Raw genomic sequence first — 21,709 nt, 5'->3', positions numbered from 1 at the left:
CTCTGACTGATTTGTCATTGATTGAAAGCTATTACAAGGGGCGTTCACTCCCTGACACTTGTCTCCACTCTTGGGGAAAGGGAAAGCGCTCAGGGGGCCAGTGGCATGTAGGATACCTACCAGTGTGTCCTAAAATGCTGAGCCCAGGGGAGACGTGGGAAGGCCCTGAAGCATCAGCTACAGGAGAAGTCAGGTTGTCTCCCCTTCATTGCTCATATCAAAATTGAAGAAGGAGCTACTACAGTATTTGATGGAAGTTCACCAAAATACTGAGGATTTTTGGCAGAATGCAAAGAATTAATGGTACTGGCATACAAATCATTTCCAGTTTCTTCTGCATATTTCTTTATGTATAACATAGTATATACTTTAAAAATTTACTATGGGTACTTAAGGTATACAACATGATGTTTTGATAAAATGGTTACTACAGTCAAGCAAATTAACACAGCCATCTCATATAGCTACCATTGTTTCCATACTGATTAAAACAAAATTAATCAGCACATGCTGATTTTATATATATATATATGCATATATTTGGAGATTAATAAATTATATTACTGTAATATAATCATAGGATTAATGTAATATTTATCATGGGATACATGAACAAAGAGTTCTAGAGAACATTAATATTTTACCTTTATTAAAATATTTTGAAAATATGTAGCATATCAAACTTGTTTTAACACACTTACAGCCTAATGGTCAATTCAAATTTAAAATAAGTATTTTTGTTCTGGAAAATTGTGAAACTGTAATCAATTTTTAAAAAATGGAGAATTTGGAATGGAAATAGAGATTTAAAGAGAAAAAAATGATGTAAAATATTCTGTTAATGAAATGCTTGTTATCTTTTTCCAAAAATAGATGATGGATGAATGGATTTAGTTATAAATTTATATTCCACTGGATAAGGGTAAAAGAATGATGAAATTATTTTATTTTAAAATATAAGTATTGCTGGTCACACTGGTACATGCCTGTGATCCCAGCCAGGGAGGCTGAGGCAGGGGGATAAAAAGTTCAAGGGCAACCTCAGCAACTTAGCAAGGCCCTAAGCAACTTAGCAAGACCCTATATCAAAATAAAAAATAAAATGGGCTGGGGGTGTGGCTCAGTGGGTAAGCACCCCTGAGTTCAATCGCCAATACCAAAAAAATAAAATAAAATGTAAATATTTGTGGAAGCCAGAAATCACTTTTCTGCAATTAATTTTAGAGGCTTATAATGAAAATTTTATAAGCCACCCTAACATTCTTTTAGGGAGCAAATGAACTAATCTTTAAACCATCATCCCAAAGTCTCAGGTAAGAGGGTCTGACTGCCCCAATATTGATCAGACATCTCCCCTAGTAGAATCAGTAGTGGCCAGGGGAGATGGCATCACCAGTCTTGTGACCATTACAATGTGTTGAGGAGTGCACTTCAACAGTTCTCAAAGAAGGAGCAGGTAGTCCCGGGTTCCTCAAGAATGCTTGACCATTTCATAAAAGTCTAATTGAATATTAGTGAGACTTTTTGTCTGTTTTGTCTCACGCATGCTGGGCAAGCCCTCTACCACTGGGGCTACATGACCAGCCTCCAATGTTTCTTTTATGTAGAACCCCAATGAACTGATTTGCATGCTGAATCCATTCTTTTTTAAAAAGATTTTTTCTTTTTTGGCACTGGGGATTGAATTCAGGGTCACTTGACCACTGAGCCACATCTCCAGCCCTATTTTGTGTTTTATTTAGAGACAGGGTCTCACTGAGTTGCTTAGTGCCTTGCCATTGCTGAGGCTGGCTTTGAACTCGTGATCCTCCGGCCTTAGCCTCCTGAGCCACTGGGATTACAGGCATGCGCCATCACATCCAGCTAAAAAGACTTTTTAAAAAAGGAACTGGACTGTGACTACTCTCCAAAGGCCCTCTGAGGCACACGGATCATCAGAGACAGCTGAGGGTGTGGGCCATGGGACCAGTCATCACCGTCTCTGCCTCAGAATGGGAAGCAGGTCAGGCTCTTTGTTCACAAATGGCAACCCTCAGAGTAAAGTGTGACATAAACTCCCTCATGACACAAATTTCCTCTTCCCTTCCAGGCAGTGTTCCAGTGAGTATTTTAGATTCCTTCTTCTGCGTCCATCAGCATCTCTCCTCTTATTTCACAAGCCAACCTATATTTTGCTTGTATATCTTTAATTGGATTGAGCAATGCAGCTCCTGGTCTAGGCCAAAATTGGACTGATATGCTTGTGACCATGAGTAACACAGTGGAGAATAAAAAGGAAGCCAGGACTGTGTGTTTCCAGAGAGGTACACAAGATTTTTCTCAGGAACATCAGGCTCTTCTTCAGAATCTCCCAGAATATCACACATTTCTGTATTTTCTTCATGAAATTTGTTATACATGATTACTACTTCTTTTTTCAAACAGCTGTCTTGAGAAATAATTCATACCTTTAATACAATTTTTTTAGTATATTCAGAGCTGTGCAACCATCACCAAAACCTAACTCAGGGACATTTTCATCCTCCAGGAAGAAGGTTCGTATCCATGAGCAGCCTCTCCCCATCTCCCTCCCCACACAGTCACATATCCCTCAGTCCTAAGGAGCCATTCATCTACTTTGTCTCCGAGATTTCCTACTCTGGATATTTTTTTTTTATTGGTTGTTCAAAACCTTACAAATCTCTTGACATATCATATTCATACATTAGCATACATTAGCTTCAAGTGAGTTATGAACTGCACTCTGGACATTTCATATACGTGGAATCATACAATGTGTGACTGACTTCCTTCCCTTAAATAAAGTGTTCAAGGTTCATCCATATTGTAGTACGCTGTTTTAGTCAGATTTTTCGCTGCTCTGGCTAATCCAACCAGAACAACTGTTAAGGAGGAAAGGATTATTTGAGGGCTCAATCCACAGACAGCCAGCTTTAGTCCCCAGGTCTCCAGGTGAGGCAGAACATCATGGCAGAAGAATGTAGCAGAGGGAAGCAGCTCAAGTGACAGGAAGCAGAGAGAGAAAAATTCCACTCTCCAGATACAGAAATATATACCCCATAGCTACACCCGCAATGAACCACTTCCTCCAGCCACACCCTACCTATCTCCAGGCACCACTCAGTTAATCCCATCAGGGATTAATTAACTGATTAGTTTAAGGTTACAATCCAATCATTTCTCCTCTAAACCTTCTTGCATTGTCTCACACATGAGCTTTTGGGGGATACCACATCTAAACCATAACACATGTGTTAGTATTTCTTTTTATTGCCAAATAATATTCCATTTTATGGATATACCACATTTTATTTATCCATTCATCAGTTTTTGAAAATGTATATTGTTTATACTTTCTGTTTATTATGAATAATATTTCTATGAATACTTGTGTACAAGCTTTGGTGTGAACATGTTTTAACTTCTCTAGGAATAAAGTTGCTGGATCAAAAGAAAACTCTATAATTAAGATTTAGAGAGGACCGGGTGCAGTTCAGTGGTAAATTAGTTTAAGGTTACAAATTAGTTTGTAACTTTGGTCTTGGGTTTAATCCCCCACACTGAAAAAAAATTTTTTTTAAGTGCCAAATTGTTTTCCAAAGTGACTACATCATTTTACATTTTCACTAGCAATGTACGGGGTTTCAATTCCTCTACAATTATCTATATTTTTTAACATAGTCATCCCAGTTGACATAAAGTAGCATCTCATTTTCACTTCCATTTTTTTCCCTATCTGATGTTGAGCAAATTTTCATGTGCTTCTATTTTTTTTAATTGTTTTTAGTTGTCAATGGACCTTTATTTCATTTATTTATTTATATGCAGTGCTAAGAATCGAACCCAGTGCCTCACACATGCTAGGCAAGCAGTCTATCACTAAGCCACAATCCCCACCCTTCATGTGCTTTTTGATTGGTCTTTAGTATATCTTCTTTGGAGAAATGTCAATTCTGATCCTTTGTCCATTTGTTAATTGGATTACTTCTCGTTTTATTAGGGTTAGAGTCAGGGCAAATGGTGTGAGGATGGGATCTAATTTCCTTCTTTTGCTTGTGACTATCTAGTTATCCCAGCACTATTTGTTGAATATATACTTTTACTTTTTAATTTACTAAGTTATGAAAGTTCTTTATGTATTTGAGGTATACATCTAATTTTAGATACACAAATATGCAAATATTCTCTCCCATCCTGTAAGTTTCCCTTTCATTTTCTTGATAGCATCATTTGCAACACAGTTATTTTTACTCTTGAAAAAGTTTGATATATCCATTTTTGCCATGTGTACCACATCTAATGTATGGGTTCATATCTAACAAACTATTAACTAACCCATGTTCTCAAAAGTTACTTTTATGCTTTCTTCTAAGAGTTTACAGTGTTTGTTTTGTTTTGTGATAGTGGGAATTAAATCATAGCCTTGTACATGCTATACAAGCATTCTACCACCTAGTTTAATCATCAGTCCTTTTCTCTGAGAAAGGCTCTTGCTATGTTGTCCATCTGGCCTCAAAATCGTGATCCTCCTTTCTCAACCTCAGAAGTAACTGGGATTATAGCCACTACTGGCTCTAGGAGTTGTATAGGTTAAGCATATAATATTTGTTCTAATTTTGAGTTAATTTTTATGTATGGTGCAAGGAAGGGATCTAACTTCCTTCTCTGGCATATCCCAGCTCTATTTGTTCAATGCATACTTGTATTTAATTTACTGTTAACTAATCCTTTGTATGTAACAAATTAATTAAAAGAAAAATTTATAGCACTATCATTAATGTAAAATGAGTATAATTTATCATAAAAGAGCATATATAAATACAAATAAGATAGAAAACACTATATAAAATTTTAGTTAGGGATACATACAAATAACTGCTGAGGACCTCCTCCCTTCTTTGTGAAAAAGGAACACAAAAGGCAAGGGAAGCATAAAGGATGTTCTAAGTTTCCGGTTAGAAGAATTAAAATACAGAATTTTAAAAGAAACAATTCACTCACTAATTAGTGAATTAGGGCTGGGTCTCTGTCACTAAGTGTGGGCCCCCACTTTCGGGAAACACTTCTCTATATCACCAGCATCAACAGTAAGGGAAAGAACCTGGGCTGGGGAAGGAGCCTAACATGCGTGTGAGTCCCAGGCTCCTGATTGTCTGAATTTGTGTAAGTTACTCTATTGGAACCGCATTTGCTCCCGGGGGTAGATAATCTCTTCCGGATGAATGGCATGAGGAGCCACTACTAGGGTAGATGAAAGGCAGGTCAACATTGGGTAGGCATACAGAAAAGTGAGGGTCCTCTTGGAGTTCATACCACTTCCAGAAAGAAAATACAATATCCAAGTAATATTTCCCAAATTGTGGCTAGAAGCCTGGCTACATCCGAATACACTAAGGGTGCAGTCGCCACCAAACTCAGTGATTCCATTTCACACAATTTGGGAGCTTCTTCCCATAGACCTGCCTTGGGTCTCTATGATTTCTTTCACTTCTATCTTTATGGACTGGCCTTGGTGAATTCTCCTTGAAGAATCTGAACACATTCCATTCCTGTTAACACCATCTCTGATAACCACCTCCAAGATCTTCTCAAGGGTCTTATAAAAGGAGGAAAAGGCTAGAAGTACAGAAAATCCAAACACACTGCCCCGTGTTCAGTCTTCCCAAAGGCAGTAACAACCACCAGGACTGTCCTGCTCCTTTGCTCTTCTCAGTCACTGATAGATACTAAAAAGAAGAAACAAGGTTCCAGAGCATTCTGTGGGCTGCAGGAAGGAAGGATTAGAAAATCCCAACTGAAAATAAACAGTATCTTAAAACCACAAGCTCGCTCACACCATGGGGAACTACTGAGCCTCTTCCAAAGCCACGTGTCAGGCACAGAGACACACAATGCTTGGGGCTGCCGGATGAACCACACTCAAGTTAAACATCTACACAGGAGGGGTCCTGTCATCTAGGATGAGCTCAGGGGAAGGATGGAGAAAGAGTGGCTGGTGCATTTATAAAGAAAGAGAGGGACAGTGAGGCAATTGAAGAGCTAAGGTTCATGGAGGGATGAAGGGTAGGGAAAAGGAAAGGGGGAAAGCTGTGTGGAAGCAGAATATTATAAATTTGTTGTTCTTTCTTTAAAATAATAGAAAATTCCTTCCCCCTGCACTATGGTTTGATTGTGTCCCCCAAAGCTGATGTGTTGGGAAGTTGATCCCAATGAAAAGGTGTTAAGAAGCGGGATAGTTAAGAAATGATTAGGTCACAAGGACTCTGCCTTCATGAGGGGATTAATGTCATTATTGTGGCTCTGGGTTTGTTATAAGATTGAGTTTGGACCCCTCTCTCTCTCTCTCAATTTCTCCCTTTTCTCCAGCCCCCCGCCGCCACCCCTCTTTCTTTCTTGCCCTTCCATCTTCTGCCAAGAGGTGATCTAGCACAAAGACTCTCAGCAGATACTGGCATAGCCTTGATCTTGGCTTCTCAGCCTTCAGACCTACAAGAAATAAATCTCTGTTCTTTGTAAATTATCCAGTCTCTGGTATTCTGTTATGACAGTACAAAGTGTACTAAGAACATCCTCTAGGTCCTGCATTTCTGATTCAGATTGACCGGCGGACCCCTGACTGTAGCCTTGAATCTGTACATGCTCCTAGCTGAGCCATTAAGAAAGACGGTGGAATGAGACGGACATCATTACCCTAGGTACATGTATGAATGCACATTATGGTGCGACGCTACATTGTGTACAACCAGAGAAATGAAAAGTTGTGTTGCAATTGTGTACAATGAATCAAAATGCATTCTGCTGTCATATATACCTAATTAAAATTAATTAATTAATTTAAAGAAAGAAAGCAGGGATGCAGAAGTAGGGGAAGAGGTGAGCCACATTCACAGTCCTCAACCCCTCATTTTACTCAGTTGAAGATGGGCTATTTAAGTACATGAGAGGGAGCTGTTGTTTTCCTATTCGACTTTTCTGTATATTTGAAAATTTCCATGATGAAAATGTTTTAATTGCATACTTTTTTCATTATATAGTTTGATGTATCAGTTGTATGTAAAATATTTTTAGAAAGGCATTGGCCAGGCACAGTGGTGCATTCCTGTGATCCCAGCTACTCAAGAGGCTGAAGTAGGAGGATCACAAGTTCAAAGCCAGCCTGGGAAACTTAGTGAGACCCTGTCTCAAAACGGTTTGGGGACATGAAGTAGCTTTGGATCACCATCTTGCATTTCTGACACAGACACCTTTGTGAAGGAAGTTGTAAATAGATCAAGATGTGCCTCAATAAGTTCAGAAGTAATTGAAGGTAATGTCAATGAAGTAGGGTATCCTCTGACCAGCCACCTGCCCACTCCTGATGCAGTCTGCTCTCCCAGGAACAGCCGCCAAAGCAACCAGGGAATGCTTCTGTTTTTCTTCATAGCTCTTATATTCTCATTTTTAATGGTTTGCAATATTCCACTAAGTTGATATCAATAATTATAATACTTGGGCTGTGGTTGTAGCACAGTGGTAGAGTGCTTGCCTAGCATATAGACACTGGGTTTGATCCTCAACCCCACATAAAAATATATAAAATAAAGGTCCATCAACAACTTTAAAAAATTTTTTTAAATAATAAATTATAATACCTAATTTTTCCCCTTCTGAATATGAGGTTGTTTTATGCATGCTGCTACTATAAATAGTCCTGCAATTTAAAAAAAAAAAAAAAAACCTGGGGCTGGGGATGTGGCTCAAGCGGTAGCGCACTCGCCTGGCATGCGTGCGGCCCGGGTTCGATCCTCAGCACCACATACAAAGAAAGATGTTGTGTCCGCCGAAAACTAAAAAATAAAATATTAAAAAATTCTCTCTTTCTCTCTCTCTCTCCCTCTCTTACTCTCTCTTTAAAAAAAACAAAAACAAAAACAAAAAAACCTCGGTTCAACCCACTACTGAAAAAAAAAAAAAAGATTACAGTGAATTCCTTGTCGGAAGGAATGAGCGGAGAGATCATTTTACTGTAACATGTTGGAGCAGAGAACCACAAGGCAGTGTGTGTACAGGTAAGATAAGGTAAGAAGGTTGGGGCAGAATGTGGGAGTCAGGATGAATTTCTAAATTTGTAAATTTGCCAAAATAAACTGATCTTTTAAATAGAGATATGATATAATATTTGTTTTAGTCAGCATTTTTTTCTTTTGCTGCTGTGACTAAATGACCCAACCAGCACAATTGTAGAGGAGGAAACATTTATTTGGGGGCTCACGGTTTTAGAGGTCTCCATCCACAGACAGCCGGCTCCATTCCTCAGGGCTCAAGATGAGGCAGATGGAAAATCGTGGCAGAGGGAAGCAGCTCACATTGTGATCAGAAAACAGAGAGAGATGCCACTCTCCAGATACAAAATATATACCTCGTAGCCACGCCCCACCTGCCTCCAGCCATCACTCAGTTAATCCCATCAGGGATTGATTCACTGATTAGATTAGGGTTAAAGCCCAATCATTTCTCCTCCAAACCTTCTTGCATTGTCTCACAGTGGGCTTTTGGGTGACACCTCACATCCAAACCATAACAACATTCAATAACATTTTTTAAAGGCAACTTCAAAATCAGAATTTTAACAATGGCATAAGATTCTATCCTATGAATACATCATCACTTTTTAAACAATATTCCTATAATTTTGACAATATTCCTGTCAAATATTGTAGGTTGTTTTCAAATTTGGTTTTGGGTTTGGTTTTTTTACTGTAGCTTTGGCTATTATACAGGTATTATGAAAAACATTTAGCACTGTTGGCATATAGTGCTTTGTAATATTTTTATCATAGAGAGTGTCATAGTAAATATCTTTAGGAATAGAATTTTATACACTTTATTATTTTTGTAATAATGTATGTTCACTGTAAACAAACAAAATAATACAGAAAAGTAAATATTACCCAGTGTTATAATTAAGATATAAATTGTCCCCCACAAGCTCAGTGTGAGACAATCCAAGAATTTTCAGAGGTGAAATGGATTATGAGAGCTGTAACCAATTCAGTGGATTAAACTGTAGGCAAGTAGGGTCTAGCTGGAAAACGTAGGTCACTGGGGACATGACTTTAGGGGTTTACATTTTGTTCCTGGTGAGCAGAGCTCGCTCTCTGTTTCCTGATTGCCATGTCCTAAGCTGCTTTCCTCTGCCGTGCCCTACCACCATGGTATGGGCTCAGACCAATGGAGTTGGCTAACCATGGACTGAGCCTGTGAAAACTTGAGCTAAAATAAACTTTTCCTCCTCTCCTTGCTCCTGTGGAATCTTTTGGTTACAGCGACAAAAAAAAAAAAAAAAAAAAAAAAAAAAAACTAAGTAAAACACCCAGTGCTACCACACATAATACATTTATATAGGCAGAAATGTATAAAATATGCAATGTGGCATAAATGAGATATTACATGTGCTATTATGTAGCTGGTATAGAACTCTTCTTTCCTTGTTAGTATATTTTTTTCCTTTTTTGTGGGGGGATTGAAAATTGAACCCAGGATTTTGTACAAATTAAGTAAACACTACCATTGCAGTACACCCTCAGCCCCTATAATTTTCAACTTTATTTTTAATGACTACATAATACTCTATTGCATACACAAGTTATCACACCAATTCCTTATTGATTTACATTAAAGTTGTTTCTATTTTTCTTCGATTTTATAAAAATAAACTTATATAGCTCTTTGCTTCTTTTTTGCTGTTACTTTGTTAATTATTTTATCTTATTAATTGTATTCTATTGTGGTTAAAACACAACTTGAGATCTTAAGTATACAATACAGTATTTCTGATTGTAGGAACAGTGTACTTTAAGCAGATCTCTAGAATTTATCCATCCTGCTTAATGGATGTGCCCATTGATGAGTAACTCTTCATTTATCTCTTCCCCCAGTGTCTGGTCAAACTTTCTGCTCTTCAATCCTATGAAATTGATTATTGCAGAAAACTCATAAGTGAAACCATGCAGTATTTGACTTCTAATTGGTGTATTAACACTCCGCAACTGTCATCAAGGCTATTATCAGAAACATAAGCGAGAAGTATTGGCAAAGTTATAGAGAAATTTGGACCCTTGTGCACTATTGGTGGAAGTGTAAAAGGGTATAGTTTCTATGAGAAATAGTATGGGCAGTTCTTCAAATAATAAGATCTACCATATGATCCAGCAGTTACACATCTGAGTATTTGTGCAATATATTGAACAAACATATTTGAATTGAAAGAATTGAAATCAGGATCTTGAAGAGCTATCTACATCTCGATGTTCACAGCCACACATTCACAATAGTCACGATACATAAACAACTTCGATGTTTATAAACAGATGAATGGATAAGGAAAATATAATATAATGGAATATTAGCCTTTATAATAAAGGAGGAAATTGTGCAATAAATAAGCAACAACACAAATGAACTTTGAGAACATAATGATAGGTAAAATAAGCTAGCCTCTTTGCTTCTGATAAATTATTTCTTTAAGATAAAATGCCTAGGAGAGGGATCGATGGGTCTGGATATCAAAAGATAATCTTAAAATTGAGAAAATAAAAATAGCTGGTGGCAATGCACTCTTCTATTGGGTAAACCAAAGTCTGTCCATCTTGGATGTGGCAAACTAGAAACACACACCAATGCCTAATATCCCCCACCCCCCTCATACACACGCACACACACATGCACACATACCAAACAGAGAAGTAATACTGGCAGGAAGAAAAGCATCTTGCTCTCTGGCTAGCTTCTGGAGTTCATCTGGGTGCACAAGATACATTATATAGACATCAGTTGGGTTGATGAAAATTTGGATGGATGGATAGATGGATGAACAAATGGACAGCCAGACATCAGCCATGCTGCTAAAACAAAGACTTGGTCTCTGAGTCCATGGCCACACAGCTCCAAATCTCCAAGTAGAAGACACTGACCTGTCCAATCCTAAAACACTAATTCTTGCTCTTCCATCTCTGATTTTCTTCCTAAAGCCAGCTCCCTGCACCAAGTCATTTTCACCTCTACCTCAACCCCCTCACACACTCCATGTCACTCAGGCTCCTCCTTCTGGGTTACTGACATTCCCCAAGGGTGTGAAGCAGTGATCTGAAGATGGATGACTCCCTAGCCCTTTACCAAATTTCCCAGCTACCTAATTTCAAACACGAGTTTTCATTTATATTCTAAAAGTAGGTGTTCACCATTATTAGTATTTCCTGCTATTCCTTCCTTTTTCCTTTCGGAAATGATTAAGACCCTTTTTCCTTTTAGAATCTGTTGGTTGAACTCCTATTGTTACCAGAGTCCTAGGACAAAAGCCTGATTCTAAGGGTCCCAAGGAAGCAACTCTAGCTGTTCACCCCAAAATCTAAGAAGAAAAGGTACTGGTGAAAAGCAGGACAAGATTTGTAATTAACATGGCCATACTGGGAAGACAAAATGAGATCCAGCATCTCAGCCCTGTCTTTGGTGTGTTCACAGGAGGTTTAGTTTTAAATAGAGGAGGAATTGGGATGGGAGTAAGAAGAATGCGTAATTAAATTGTCTTCATCACACTGGCTTCTGGTTGATCATTCTCTCAGTTCTGGTTCTGTGAGGTGGCTCCAGAGAAGTTCTTTACACTTGACGGAGCAATTTCCACTTGTTTGCTCAGGATGTCCACCACCCATTGCCCAGGATGTTTAAATTTAGCGCTAATAAACCTTGTATTACCAGTTTTTAGATGAACACTCCTTAAATGATTAACATACCTACATGCAGAGCTGAGCAGGGACCTGAAGACAAATACAAAATGAAGGCAGATGCCAAGCTTTATCCTGCTTTCAGTTACCCATAAGGCACCTACAGGCCTACCACCACTTATTGCAAAGGCAGCATTTATAAGTCTGTTACACTACTTTGTACTGCTAAAAATTATCAACATGAAACTTGCCATGAATTTTTTGTTGCCGTTGCTACTAATTCCTTATATGAAGGTAGTGGGTGTTCTTAAAATTCTTCTAGGTACATGTCCCAATAGTGTGTTGAACCTGATTCATACAATCTCTTCTATCTGGCTATTCATCTGTATCCTTGTAGTATCCTTTATAATAAACCTATAAGTAAAAAATATTTCTCTGAGTTTTATGAGCCATTCTAGGAGAGAGTCATGGGAGTTCTGATCTATAGCCAGTTGGTCAAAAGTACCTTAGGCCTTGACTTGCAATTAGCATCTGAATTGGGAGCAGTCTTACAGGACTGAGACCTTAACCTGTGGGACCTAATGCTAACCTCAGATAGACAGGGTCAGAATTGAATTGAATCCCAGGATGCCAAGCTGGTGCTAGAGAATTTGTCCATGTGGAAGAACACCCACTGCTGAGAAACAGTTTTCTCAAGATATTCAAGATAGAAAATGTATCTGTGGGGTATTCAAAATGGACAGTCCAGTTTGAGAATAGAGTATGGGCTACGGGTCACCTAGAAAATCCTCCTTATTTTACAAACAAGAAATAGGAATCCCTGGAAGGGTGAGACCTACCTGAAACTAGCCCCCTTCCCACTCTCAGATCAGGGCCCTTTTTCACAAATTCCCATTCTTATAAACTGGCCAGACAATGGAATTTACACTTAGCAAAAGCTGAATTGGGAATTTTTAATCTCAACAGAATAATAAAACAAAAGATCCATTGACAACTAAAAAATATTTAAAAAAAAAATATTTAGCAATATGGAGACTACACAGTAACTTTTCAAGAGCTGTTCAGTGGAGGGCGGGTAGACTGCAGAACCAACCAACTTTGCTCTCCAGAAGTTCAACAAGGATATTCTTTAAGGCAGTACAGTAGGTGCAAAAGAGGTAACTATGATTATATCTTTTTGCTGTAATAATAATCTCTGTCACGTTTTTGCATTAAATTATATTTGGGCTACTACCCTAGCTTTATTCTGGCTCATCTTAGCCTGTTTGATCTATTTTCATGATTCTATTTCATTTTTACCTTCAAATGTGTCTCTTATAAACAATTTTTAATACAATTCAAGAATCTGAGTCTTCTAATTGGTTTCCCTAACCAACTAAGTCTTCAGACAGGGTCTCAGTAAATTGCCCAATTTGGCCTCAAATTTACTATTCTCCTGCCTCAGCCTCCTGAGTAGCTGGGATTAAAGGTGTGTGCCAGTAGAACTGATTCATCTGATTTTCATTTATTATAATCTCCTTGTTCTTCCACTAAATGAAAACCAAGTTCACTTGTCACTTTTTATATTTTGTTATGATAATCTTCATAAGCATGCTCAAGTTTGTCTACTCAAACTCTTAAAACTTTTCAATATCTACAAACTTCCTCTTAACAAGACAGGTACTTTCATTCTTATGTTACTTTATTCCTCCCACTACTAATCATGATAATGCCTAGAATTTTGAGATGTCTCTAAGACAACAATAAAAAGAAATATTTGATCACCCTTCTTCTCACATCTCTTATAGTATCTGCCAAATTTTCTCTCAGTATTGTTCCAAAAGCATTTGAGGATCTTTTGAGATTTATATGTATATCTTTACCATGTTGTCGTATTTGACTAGATATGAAATTTAAGCTATTTTATTCAATCATTTTTAAAAACTTCCATTTTCATACATCAATAATGCTTAGATCTGATTTGCTTTTCTGAGACTAATCTTTTTCACTGTGGGCTTTTATTATTCTTTTTGAAATTTTTTTCTTTTTTGGGGTGGGGAGGAGTGCTGGGGCTTGAACCCAGAGATCCTTTACCACTAAGCTACATCCTCAGCCCTTTGTATTTTTTGAGACATGATCTCACCAAGTGATCCTCCTGCCTCCGCCTTCTGAGTCACTGGAACTACAGGCATATGCCACCATGCCTGGCTTTCTTGGATATTCTCTAATTTCACTAAAACCACTTCCTACACTCTGTTTTGATTTTCCTTCCAAGCAATTAACTTTGCCTCATGTTTCTTTCTCTCCCTGATATTGTTTGGATATGAAGTGTCCCCCAAAAGCTCTTGTGTTAATGCAGGAATGTTCAGAGGTAAAATGATTCAATTATGAGAGTTATGACCTAATTAGTCCATCCTAGTTTGAATGGACTAAGTGGCAACTGTAGGTGGTGGAGTGGGCCAAGGGGGCCAGTGGAAGAGATGTCCCTGGGGATATGACCTGAAGGGTTCACTTTCCCTGTGATCCACCACCACCACCTCTCTCCCTCTCCCTCCCTCCCTCTCTCTCTTTGCTTCCTAGTTGCCATGAATGGAGCAGAGCTCCTCTACCACACCCCTCTCCCATGATGTTCAGCCTCATCTTGGGCCCAGAGCAATGAACTCAGCTGATGATAAACTGAATCTCCAGAACCCTGAGCCAAAATAAACTTTTTCTTCGCTAAATTGTTCTTTTCAGGTTATCTTGGTCACAGGGAAATGTTACACCCACAACTGATATAAACTCCATGAGAATAATTTTATTCACGATTGCATTCATCATACTCGAAGAATCGGAAACATAATTGGTGCTTAAGAAATACACTAGAGTGTGAAGAAGAAGAGGCGAGAACGACCCCCGGGCGACCAAAGCAGCGCGCCGCTGCATCCTGGCATCAAGCACCTGCGACCCGTCACCATCGCCACCAGGCTCAAGAGAAAGGCTGAAGGGGATGCTAAAGGAGATAAAGCCAAGGTGAAAGACAACCACAGAGAAGATCTGCAAGGTTGTCTGCCAAACCTGCTCCTCCAAAGCCAGAGTCCAAGCCTAAAAAGGCCCCTGCAAAGAAGGGAGAGAAGGTACCTAAAGGAAAAAAAGGGAAAAGCTGACGTTGGCAAGGATGGGAATAACCCTGCAGAAAATGGAGATGCCAAAACAGACCAGGCACAGAAAGCTGAAGGTGCTGGAGATGCCAAGTGAAGTGTGTGCGTTTTTGATAACTGTACTTCTGGTGACTGTACAGTTTGAAATACTTTTTTAATCAAGTTTTATAAAAATGCAGAATTTTTTTTTTAAGCTATGTTGTTAGCACACAGAACACTTCACTGTAGTTTCCGGGGGGAAAGGAGCATATGTCACTAGTAGAATGTTTCCAAAGTTGGAATGCTGTGGGGGAAAACACCTTTCCCTTCTAGTTTTGAGAGACTTCCTCTTTATTCCCAAGAGGAAGGGATTCCCTGACGTTGGCACACATAGACACCTTGGCACAAATGCCTTGTGGTATGGAAAAACTCAAACTCATCTGTATGTCCTCCTGTCCTTCTCTGCCATCGGCATAGACTTAACTCCCCTAAATTCAGACCTGTTGGGACCTGATTCCCAACAATTGGTTTTACCAGTGTGTGGGGCAATCTGGACTTTCCAGTGACATCATTCAGAATAGTGCCCCTCAGAAGAGCAGCAGTTCCTTTTCTAGATTGTGGATCTTCAGATTAATAATTTTTGCCATTTTCATTTCATTTGCTGAAAGTCAGGGCAGCTTGTGAAAAGTTGTTAAACAACATGCTAAATGTGAAATGTGAACCCTCACTCTAAACTTTCCCTATTCAGAGCATCAAATGAAGACTTCATTGGGTTTTATAGTGGCTTTCTGATTTTGGTAGTCAATCCAAGAAGGGAGTTTGAAAGTTGTTGTATACCTCTGACGATTGTCTGCCCATGTCCTGCCTGAAATACCATGATTGTTTATGAAAAGTATCTTTAATAAAGTTGGATAGTTTGGCTTGGAAAAAAGAAAAGAAATATAGACTGGCCAGGTGTGGTGGTACACACCTGTAATCTTGATACTGGTCTGTTGGAGATGAGGTAGGGTTCTTGTTCCCTGATGAATATTCAACACCTGAGAGATGCTGAGGCAAGCACAGAGACCAAGTTTTAAGAAAGCGATAGAGACAGACTTCTCTGAAGAAAAGTGGGGCCTCAGAGCCAAGAGCCCATGGGAAGAGGTGCAGCATCCTTTTTTTGGACCCCAGACACCCCCCTTTTAATTACTGCTTCTTTCTTCCCCATATATACGTGACTGAGAGCAGGAAGAGGCAGGGGCACAGAGGTTAACTGTTAGCAACCCAGAGTACAGAAGAACACAATCTCAGAGGTTAACCCTTAGCCATCCCTTGCTCTCTTTGATAACCAGTAGTCATCCTCTCTTGACCCCCATCCTTCATACCTACACTGACTGCCTGACCCTTACCCCTGCCTCAGTTTGCTGAGGAACTGCTAATTACCAAAGGAAGCATGGGGCACAGAGGTGGTCAGCACAATGAACCCATTTAATAGAATTGTTCTCTTTACCTCATGTTCCCACCACTCTCATCTATCTGTCCCCTAACAATCTCAGCAGCTTGGGAGGCTAAAGCAGGAGGACTACAAGTTCAAAGGCAGTTTCAGCAACTTACTAAGACCCTGTCTCAAATTAAAAAATAAAAAAAGGCTGGGGATGTAGCTTAGTGGATGAATACCCGAGTTCAATAAAGGAGGAAGGAAGGAGGGAGGGAGGGAGGGAGGGAGGGGGGGGAAGGCAGTGGAAGGGAGGGGAGGGGAGGGGAGAGGAGTGGGGTAAGAGATGGGAGAGGAGGGGAGAGGAGGGGAGGAGAGGGGAGGAGGAAGGAAGGAAGGATAGGCTGAATAATTCTTTTCTTCTTTCTCCATCACAATTTAAAAATGTGTGCAATTCCAATGATTCTGTCAATTTTTCTCTGTTATCCTACACATAAGAAATTGTTCAATATACAAACAACACTCAACAAAATATTCATAATCCTTAACCTATAGGAAAGTACCTGGTACACAGAAGATACTATGTTAGAAAAGTTTGCTTTAAAAGGTTAAGTTCCACAAGGATTTTGGTCACTTCTCCCCATTTTGCCCTCTTTCAGCAGGAAGCAGTTGGGAGATGTCATCACCCGTTTCTCCACAGAAACGTAGAAATTGACAGTAGGGGAAATGTAACAGTGATCCACTTTATGCTTTGAGTATAGCCCTTGCTGCTCTAAAACTGACACTTTTTTTTTTTTTTTAATCTGTCCTCCCTGATGTTGGGGCAAACAGGATTCCTTTGGATCATCTCTTCAAAAACCCTCTGTTCCCAATGATGGGCAGGAATTACAATTTCTGGGACAGAAGTACCCTCTGTTTCTACTTTGCTATGAAAGCAATAAAACTTCTTCTCTTTCCTTTTTCTCAAAAAAATAAAATAAAGGGAAATGCCAACAGGTGTTAAGAGAGCACATCTGTATCTCAGCAACTCAAGAAGCTGAGGCAGGAGTATTACTAGTTTGAGGCCAGTCTCAGCCAAGTCAAGGAGACTTTGTCTCAAAAATCAAAAGGGCTAGAAATGAAGCTTGGTAGTAAAGCAGGCCTGGGTTCAATCCCCAGTACCAAAGTTCCTTAATCTACACAAACTTTCAAAATGCCTACATTAAAATATACATAAAATTCACCCTGGCTTCAGGCAGGAAAAAAAATGGAATTCACAAATTTATCTTTATTATTTCACATGACACACATTGTTCTAGCAAGTCCACAAACTACAGTCTGACCTGAAGATAAAATCTGGCCCAAGGCTTATTAATGCAAATAGTTTTTTGTTGTTTTTTTTTTTTCAATCACATCCACCAATTTATCTACTAGCTATGGCTACTTCATACAACATCATAATTGTTGTGAGAGACCAATAAAACTGTCAAAGTTTAAAATATTTACTACCTGTCCCTTACTGAAAAACTTTGCTGACCCTTGTTCTAGCTAATAATGGAATCTAAAAACCTATTGTGGTTCTTTATCATGTAGGTTTTTGCCTATTTAGTCAATCACAGTACGCTTTAAATCTTTGCATCTTGTCCCAGAACAACAGATCTTTTGCTTTTCTCTTGAGACTAGATTCCTTCCTAAGTATCTGGTTCTCAAATGCCTCGTTTCAGCTTAACCTTATTCTCCTTCAACTTCCCTGAAGTTTTTAGGCCTCTCTCAAAATGAAGGAAAGAGGTTGAGGGACATGACCCAGCCTTATCCTAAAAATGATCACTACTCAAGTTCCAAATTTATGACATTCGTGTTATCTCAAAGCAGAACAGGGATAGAATACATACAACCTCTATCCACTGACTGGATTTCTCTAATCCCAGTGTCCCTTACCTTGCCTTCCAAACCTTTCAGTGCGTAATTCAAACCTAACTCCTCACACTTCAATTGTAACTGCCTCAGAACTATCAGAAACTCTAAATGATCCCAATAGAATACCTTTTAAAAGTTGCTGTTAAACACAATTTCCACATTAATTTTTATTAACTGGCATCTTTACACAGTGGCATTCTGCTTAATGTAACATGAAGAATGTATTTGCCAAGATATTTCATGACAAATTACTAACTAGTATCAAAATTGTTAAAACACTAAAGAAGTTAGACTGCTGTGGCATCAGAATATATGTGATAGGTGGTTACTGAGAATTACCATTTTTATTAATTTGAAAAGATTAAGAAGATTTAAATTTCTACTCTGTCAAAGAATATTTTACAAAAACGTATTTTGACAGTATGAAGCATAAACACAAATATCAATAAACAACTGTGTACAAAATAATTTATTACAGCATTATCTAGGTTGGCATTATTTTACAGTGAGTTTTTCCACTCTCAGCAATTATGAATGTAAAGAAATGAGGGTAAAGGAAAATTATTTTAATTAGGACTGTTTCTCTAAGTAAAATCTCCCTTTTGCGTTTATATTTGTTTTAAGAAGTAATATTACAGATACATTTACATAGTTCTGAGACATATTGAGTGATTCCATTACTGTTTTCTATATAAGGTACAACAAAAAGCTACCCACCCCCAAATACTGTTCAATAATGATTTAAGATTTAAGCTGATGATAGCTTAAATTCTCATTTTACTAAGAGATATAAAAATGCTCTTAACAGTTATTGCATTGCTGTAAGAGTAACAGTGCTTCATTTTTATTTGTATTCTACTCTATCATATTCCCTTGAATCAACACTTCTCACTTGTTAACACTCAAAGCAAACTCAGTCAAGAAAGTATAATTCTTGCATGTGGATCTTTAAGAGATAAGCAACAAATTTATCAGTGAACTTTCATGATTAAGAAACAAACTAATTTTCTTATTCTCAATCATCTACATAAAAGTGGAATACTCTTATTCAATTAAAAAGTTTAATTTTATGAATATTAAAAACAAAATGCTAAATCATGAAAAGATGAAAAAAAGGGTAAATTAAATTTTAAAGCAAACCTCAATATCTGCCAAGAGGAATTTCATATTTTAAAATATAGTTAACACTTTAAACCACCCCCCCCAAAGCAAGCAAATAAACAATAAAACAAACCAATAAGAAAGGGGATCAAACCACAGATCCTGAGACCAGGATCTAAAGAAAATAATACAGGAAAGTTATATATGAATCTAATAAGAAATTATCCTAAGTATGATAAGAGAAATGACAGCAACTATCACAGTGCTGATGATTTGGGAACTGAAGAAACCTATACAACAAGTACTTTTAGGAGACGTTCGTGTAAACTGGAAGAGTTTGATAAAGAATAAAAGAAGCTTACAGAATACTCCATTTAAAAGTTCTATCCAAATATTTCTTTCATATCTATATTAAAATGCACCCTGAAAAAGAAACCCTGATGTGAATTCAGAATTGAGTCTGTTGGAGTCAACTTTCTATGAGATTTCAAATTTCGTTTGCCAAGACATCATAGTTAGCTGTATGGTTCAGTGCTGCACTGGAACTGTGGACTTCATTCACAGCAGGCAGGAAAGCAGGTGTAAAAGGAAACAGGTTATGACAGGCCATCCTATATTCTTCATACTGGGAATCACAGTTTCCAAAGCTGCCATCAAACAGTGCCTCAGAAACTTTCATTAAAGTCTAATGAAACAAGGGAAAAATAAAATTATTTAAAGAAAAATTAAAAGCTAATAATAACTTTAATCAAAAGATGCAATTTATTAATTAAACCAAGAGAAAGACAAGGTCTCACTCTAAAATAACTTCTTATTACCTACAGTAAGTAATAACTTCTTACTACCTACAGTAAGTAATCCCCTCAAAAAAAGAATTTTTAAAACCAACTCTTCAAGGCCTTAAAAAAGGCAGTAAAATCTAATACTTAAAAAAAAAATTAAAATTGTGATAATTGAAAATAATAATGTACATTTAATGAGTGCTTACTGTATTTCAAGCACTAAGTACCTTCATGCTTTGTTATACCAGTTAACTCTTATACTGACTCTGAGACAGGTAGAAGTCTACTTTCATTTTTAACTTCAAAATAAAGAAAAGAAAGCTAAAAAGATAACTTACATAAAGTCACACAGCTAATAATTAGTGAAGCTGAGATTTATATCAAGACATAACTCAAAAAACCTACTTAAGAATTTACATTGTAAAGACACATTTTGTTAGATAATTCAGCAACAATAAATCAGTCTATAAAAATTCTTACCTTTACATTTTTATCTTTTATAGTTTCATCCAGTCTAGTGGCTATAGCAATTGCTTTCTCTTGCCTTGACTTGTCCAGAAAATACATCATTTTAGCACCTGAAATTCCATGACATTTCAAGATGAGTAAATGCTAATAAGGCTTATATTTCAATCTGACTTATACTGACCAGCAACTTCAAACATGGTTTCAATTGTTAACCAAGTGGGGGCTGAAACTGACTCCCCAGCAGTTCAAATTGTGACATCTCTTTAAAACCTTCAGTGACATCCCATTGAAAGCCTGGGAATACAACGAAAGTACTGACGACAAAACACAATGAATCAGAATTTTTTTCCTTCAAATTTCCTCTGTTCTTATTACAAATAAATAAAAATTTTACCAGAACAACATTGGTTTACTAACTTCCTCTCCTTTAGAGATTGTTATTCAAAATGTAAATTTAAAAAAAAGTATTCTGTGGCATCAATCACCCTTTCAGCCAAAAATATAAGAAGATGATACCCAAAACTAAAACATCTAAGGAAAAATTTATTGTCATATAGAGGAGTCTGGATGGGGAAAGGGGGAAAATGTTTGCATACCCATTAATAAAATAGTTTTTAATAACTATTTATAAATAAAATACAATTTATATTTCTCCTGTAAATTACATGGTATACTTTCTATATTCATTTTTCTATTGAATTATTAATTTTATATTATTGTTGATTTATAACAGTTCTTTGTATATTAGAGGGTTTTTTCCCCTTTCTTTTTTGTCTGTTACATATCTATTTTTTCTCAACTGGTCTTTTTTCTTTCTTTATGATGTTTTACTTTTATATGGTGAAATTTTTTTCTTCTTTAGAATTTCATGAAGTGTTTAGAAAAGTATTTCCCACAATTAAAAAAGAAATGCTAACATCGATGTTCATAGCAACACAATTCACAATAGCTAGACTGTGGAACCAACCTAGATGCCCTTCAATAGATGAATGGATAAAAAAAAAATTGGCATTTATACACAATGGAGTATTACGCAGCACTAAAAAATGTCAAAATCATGGAATTTGCAGGGAAATGGATGGCATTAGAGCAGATTATGCTAAGTGAAGCTAGCCAAACCCTAAAAAACAAATGCCAAATGTCTTCTTTGATATAAGGAGAGCAACTAAGAACAGAACAGGGAGAAAGAGCATGAAAAGAAGATCAACAATAAACAGGGACGAGAGGTGGGAGGGAAAGGGAGAGAGAAGG

At 37.6% G+C, this 21,709-nt stretch overlaps 1 protein-coding gene and 1 pseudogene across 1 annotated transcript in view; one reads left to right on the top strand and one right to left on the bottom strand.

Annotated features, from left to right (window-relative positions):
- The first annotated feature begins 1,959 nt into the window (after nt 1-1,959).
- Nucleotides 1,960-14,930, top strand: LOC143411413 (non-histone chromosomal protein HMG-17 pseudogene; annotated as a pseudogene).
- Nucleotides 14,931-18,384: 3,454 nt separating this feature from the next.
- Naa16 (N-alpha-acetyltransferase 16, NatA auxiliary subunit) overlaps nt 18,385-21,709 on the bottom strand; it is a 58,293-nt gene continuing 54,968 nt past the window's right edge. Inside the window, exons 19-20 of the mRNA XM_076871922.1 lie at nt 20,471-20,568; nt 18,385-19,893 (exon numbers count right to left, since the gene is read on the bottom strand). Coding sequence (XP_076728037.1) covers nt 19,696-19,893; nt 20,471-20,568 — 296 coding nt within the window. The 3' untranslated portion in view covers nt 18,385-19,695. The remainder of the gene's footprint in view (nt 19,894-20,470; nt 20,569-21,709) is intronic.

The sequence above is a fragment of the Callospermophilus lateralis genome, chromosome 12 (assembly GCF_048772815.1).
Source record: "Callospermophilus lateralis isolate mCalLat2 chromosome 12, mCalLat2.hap1, whole genome shotgun sequence".
Taxonomy (NCBI): Eukaryota; Metazoa; Chordata; class Mammalia; order Rodentia; family Sciuridae; genus Callospermophilus; species Callospermophilus lateralis.
This window is presented reverse-complemented; position numbering and strand designations above follow the sequence as displayed.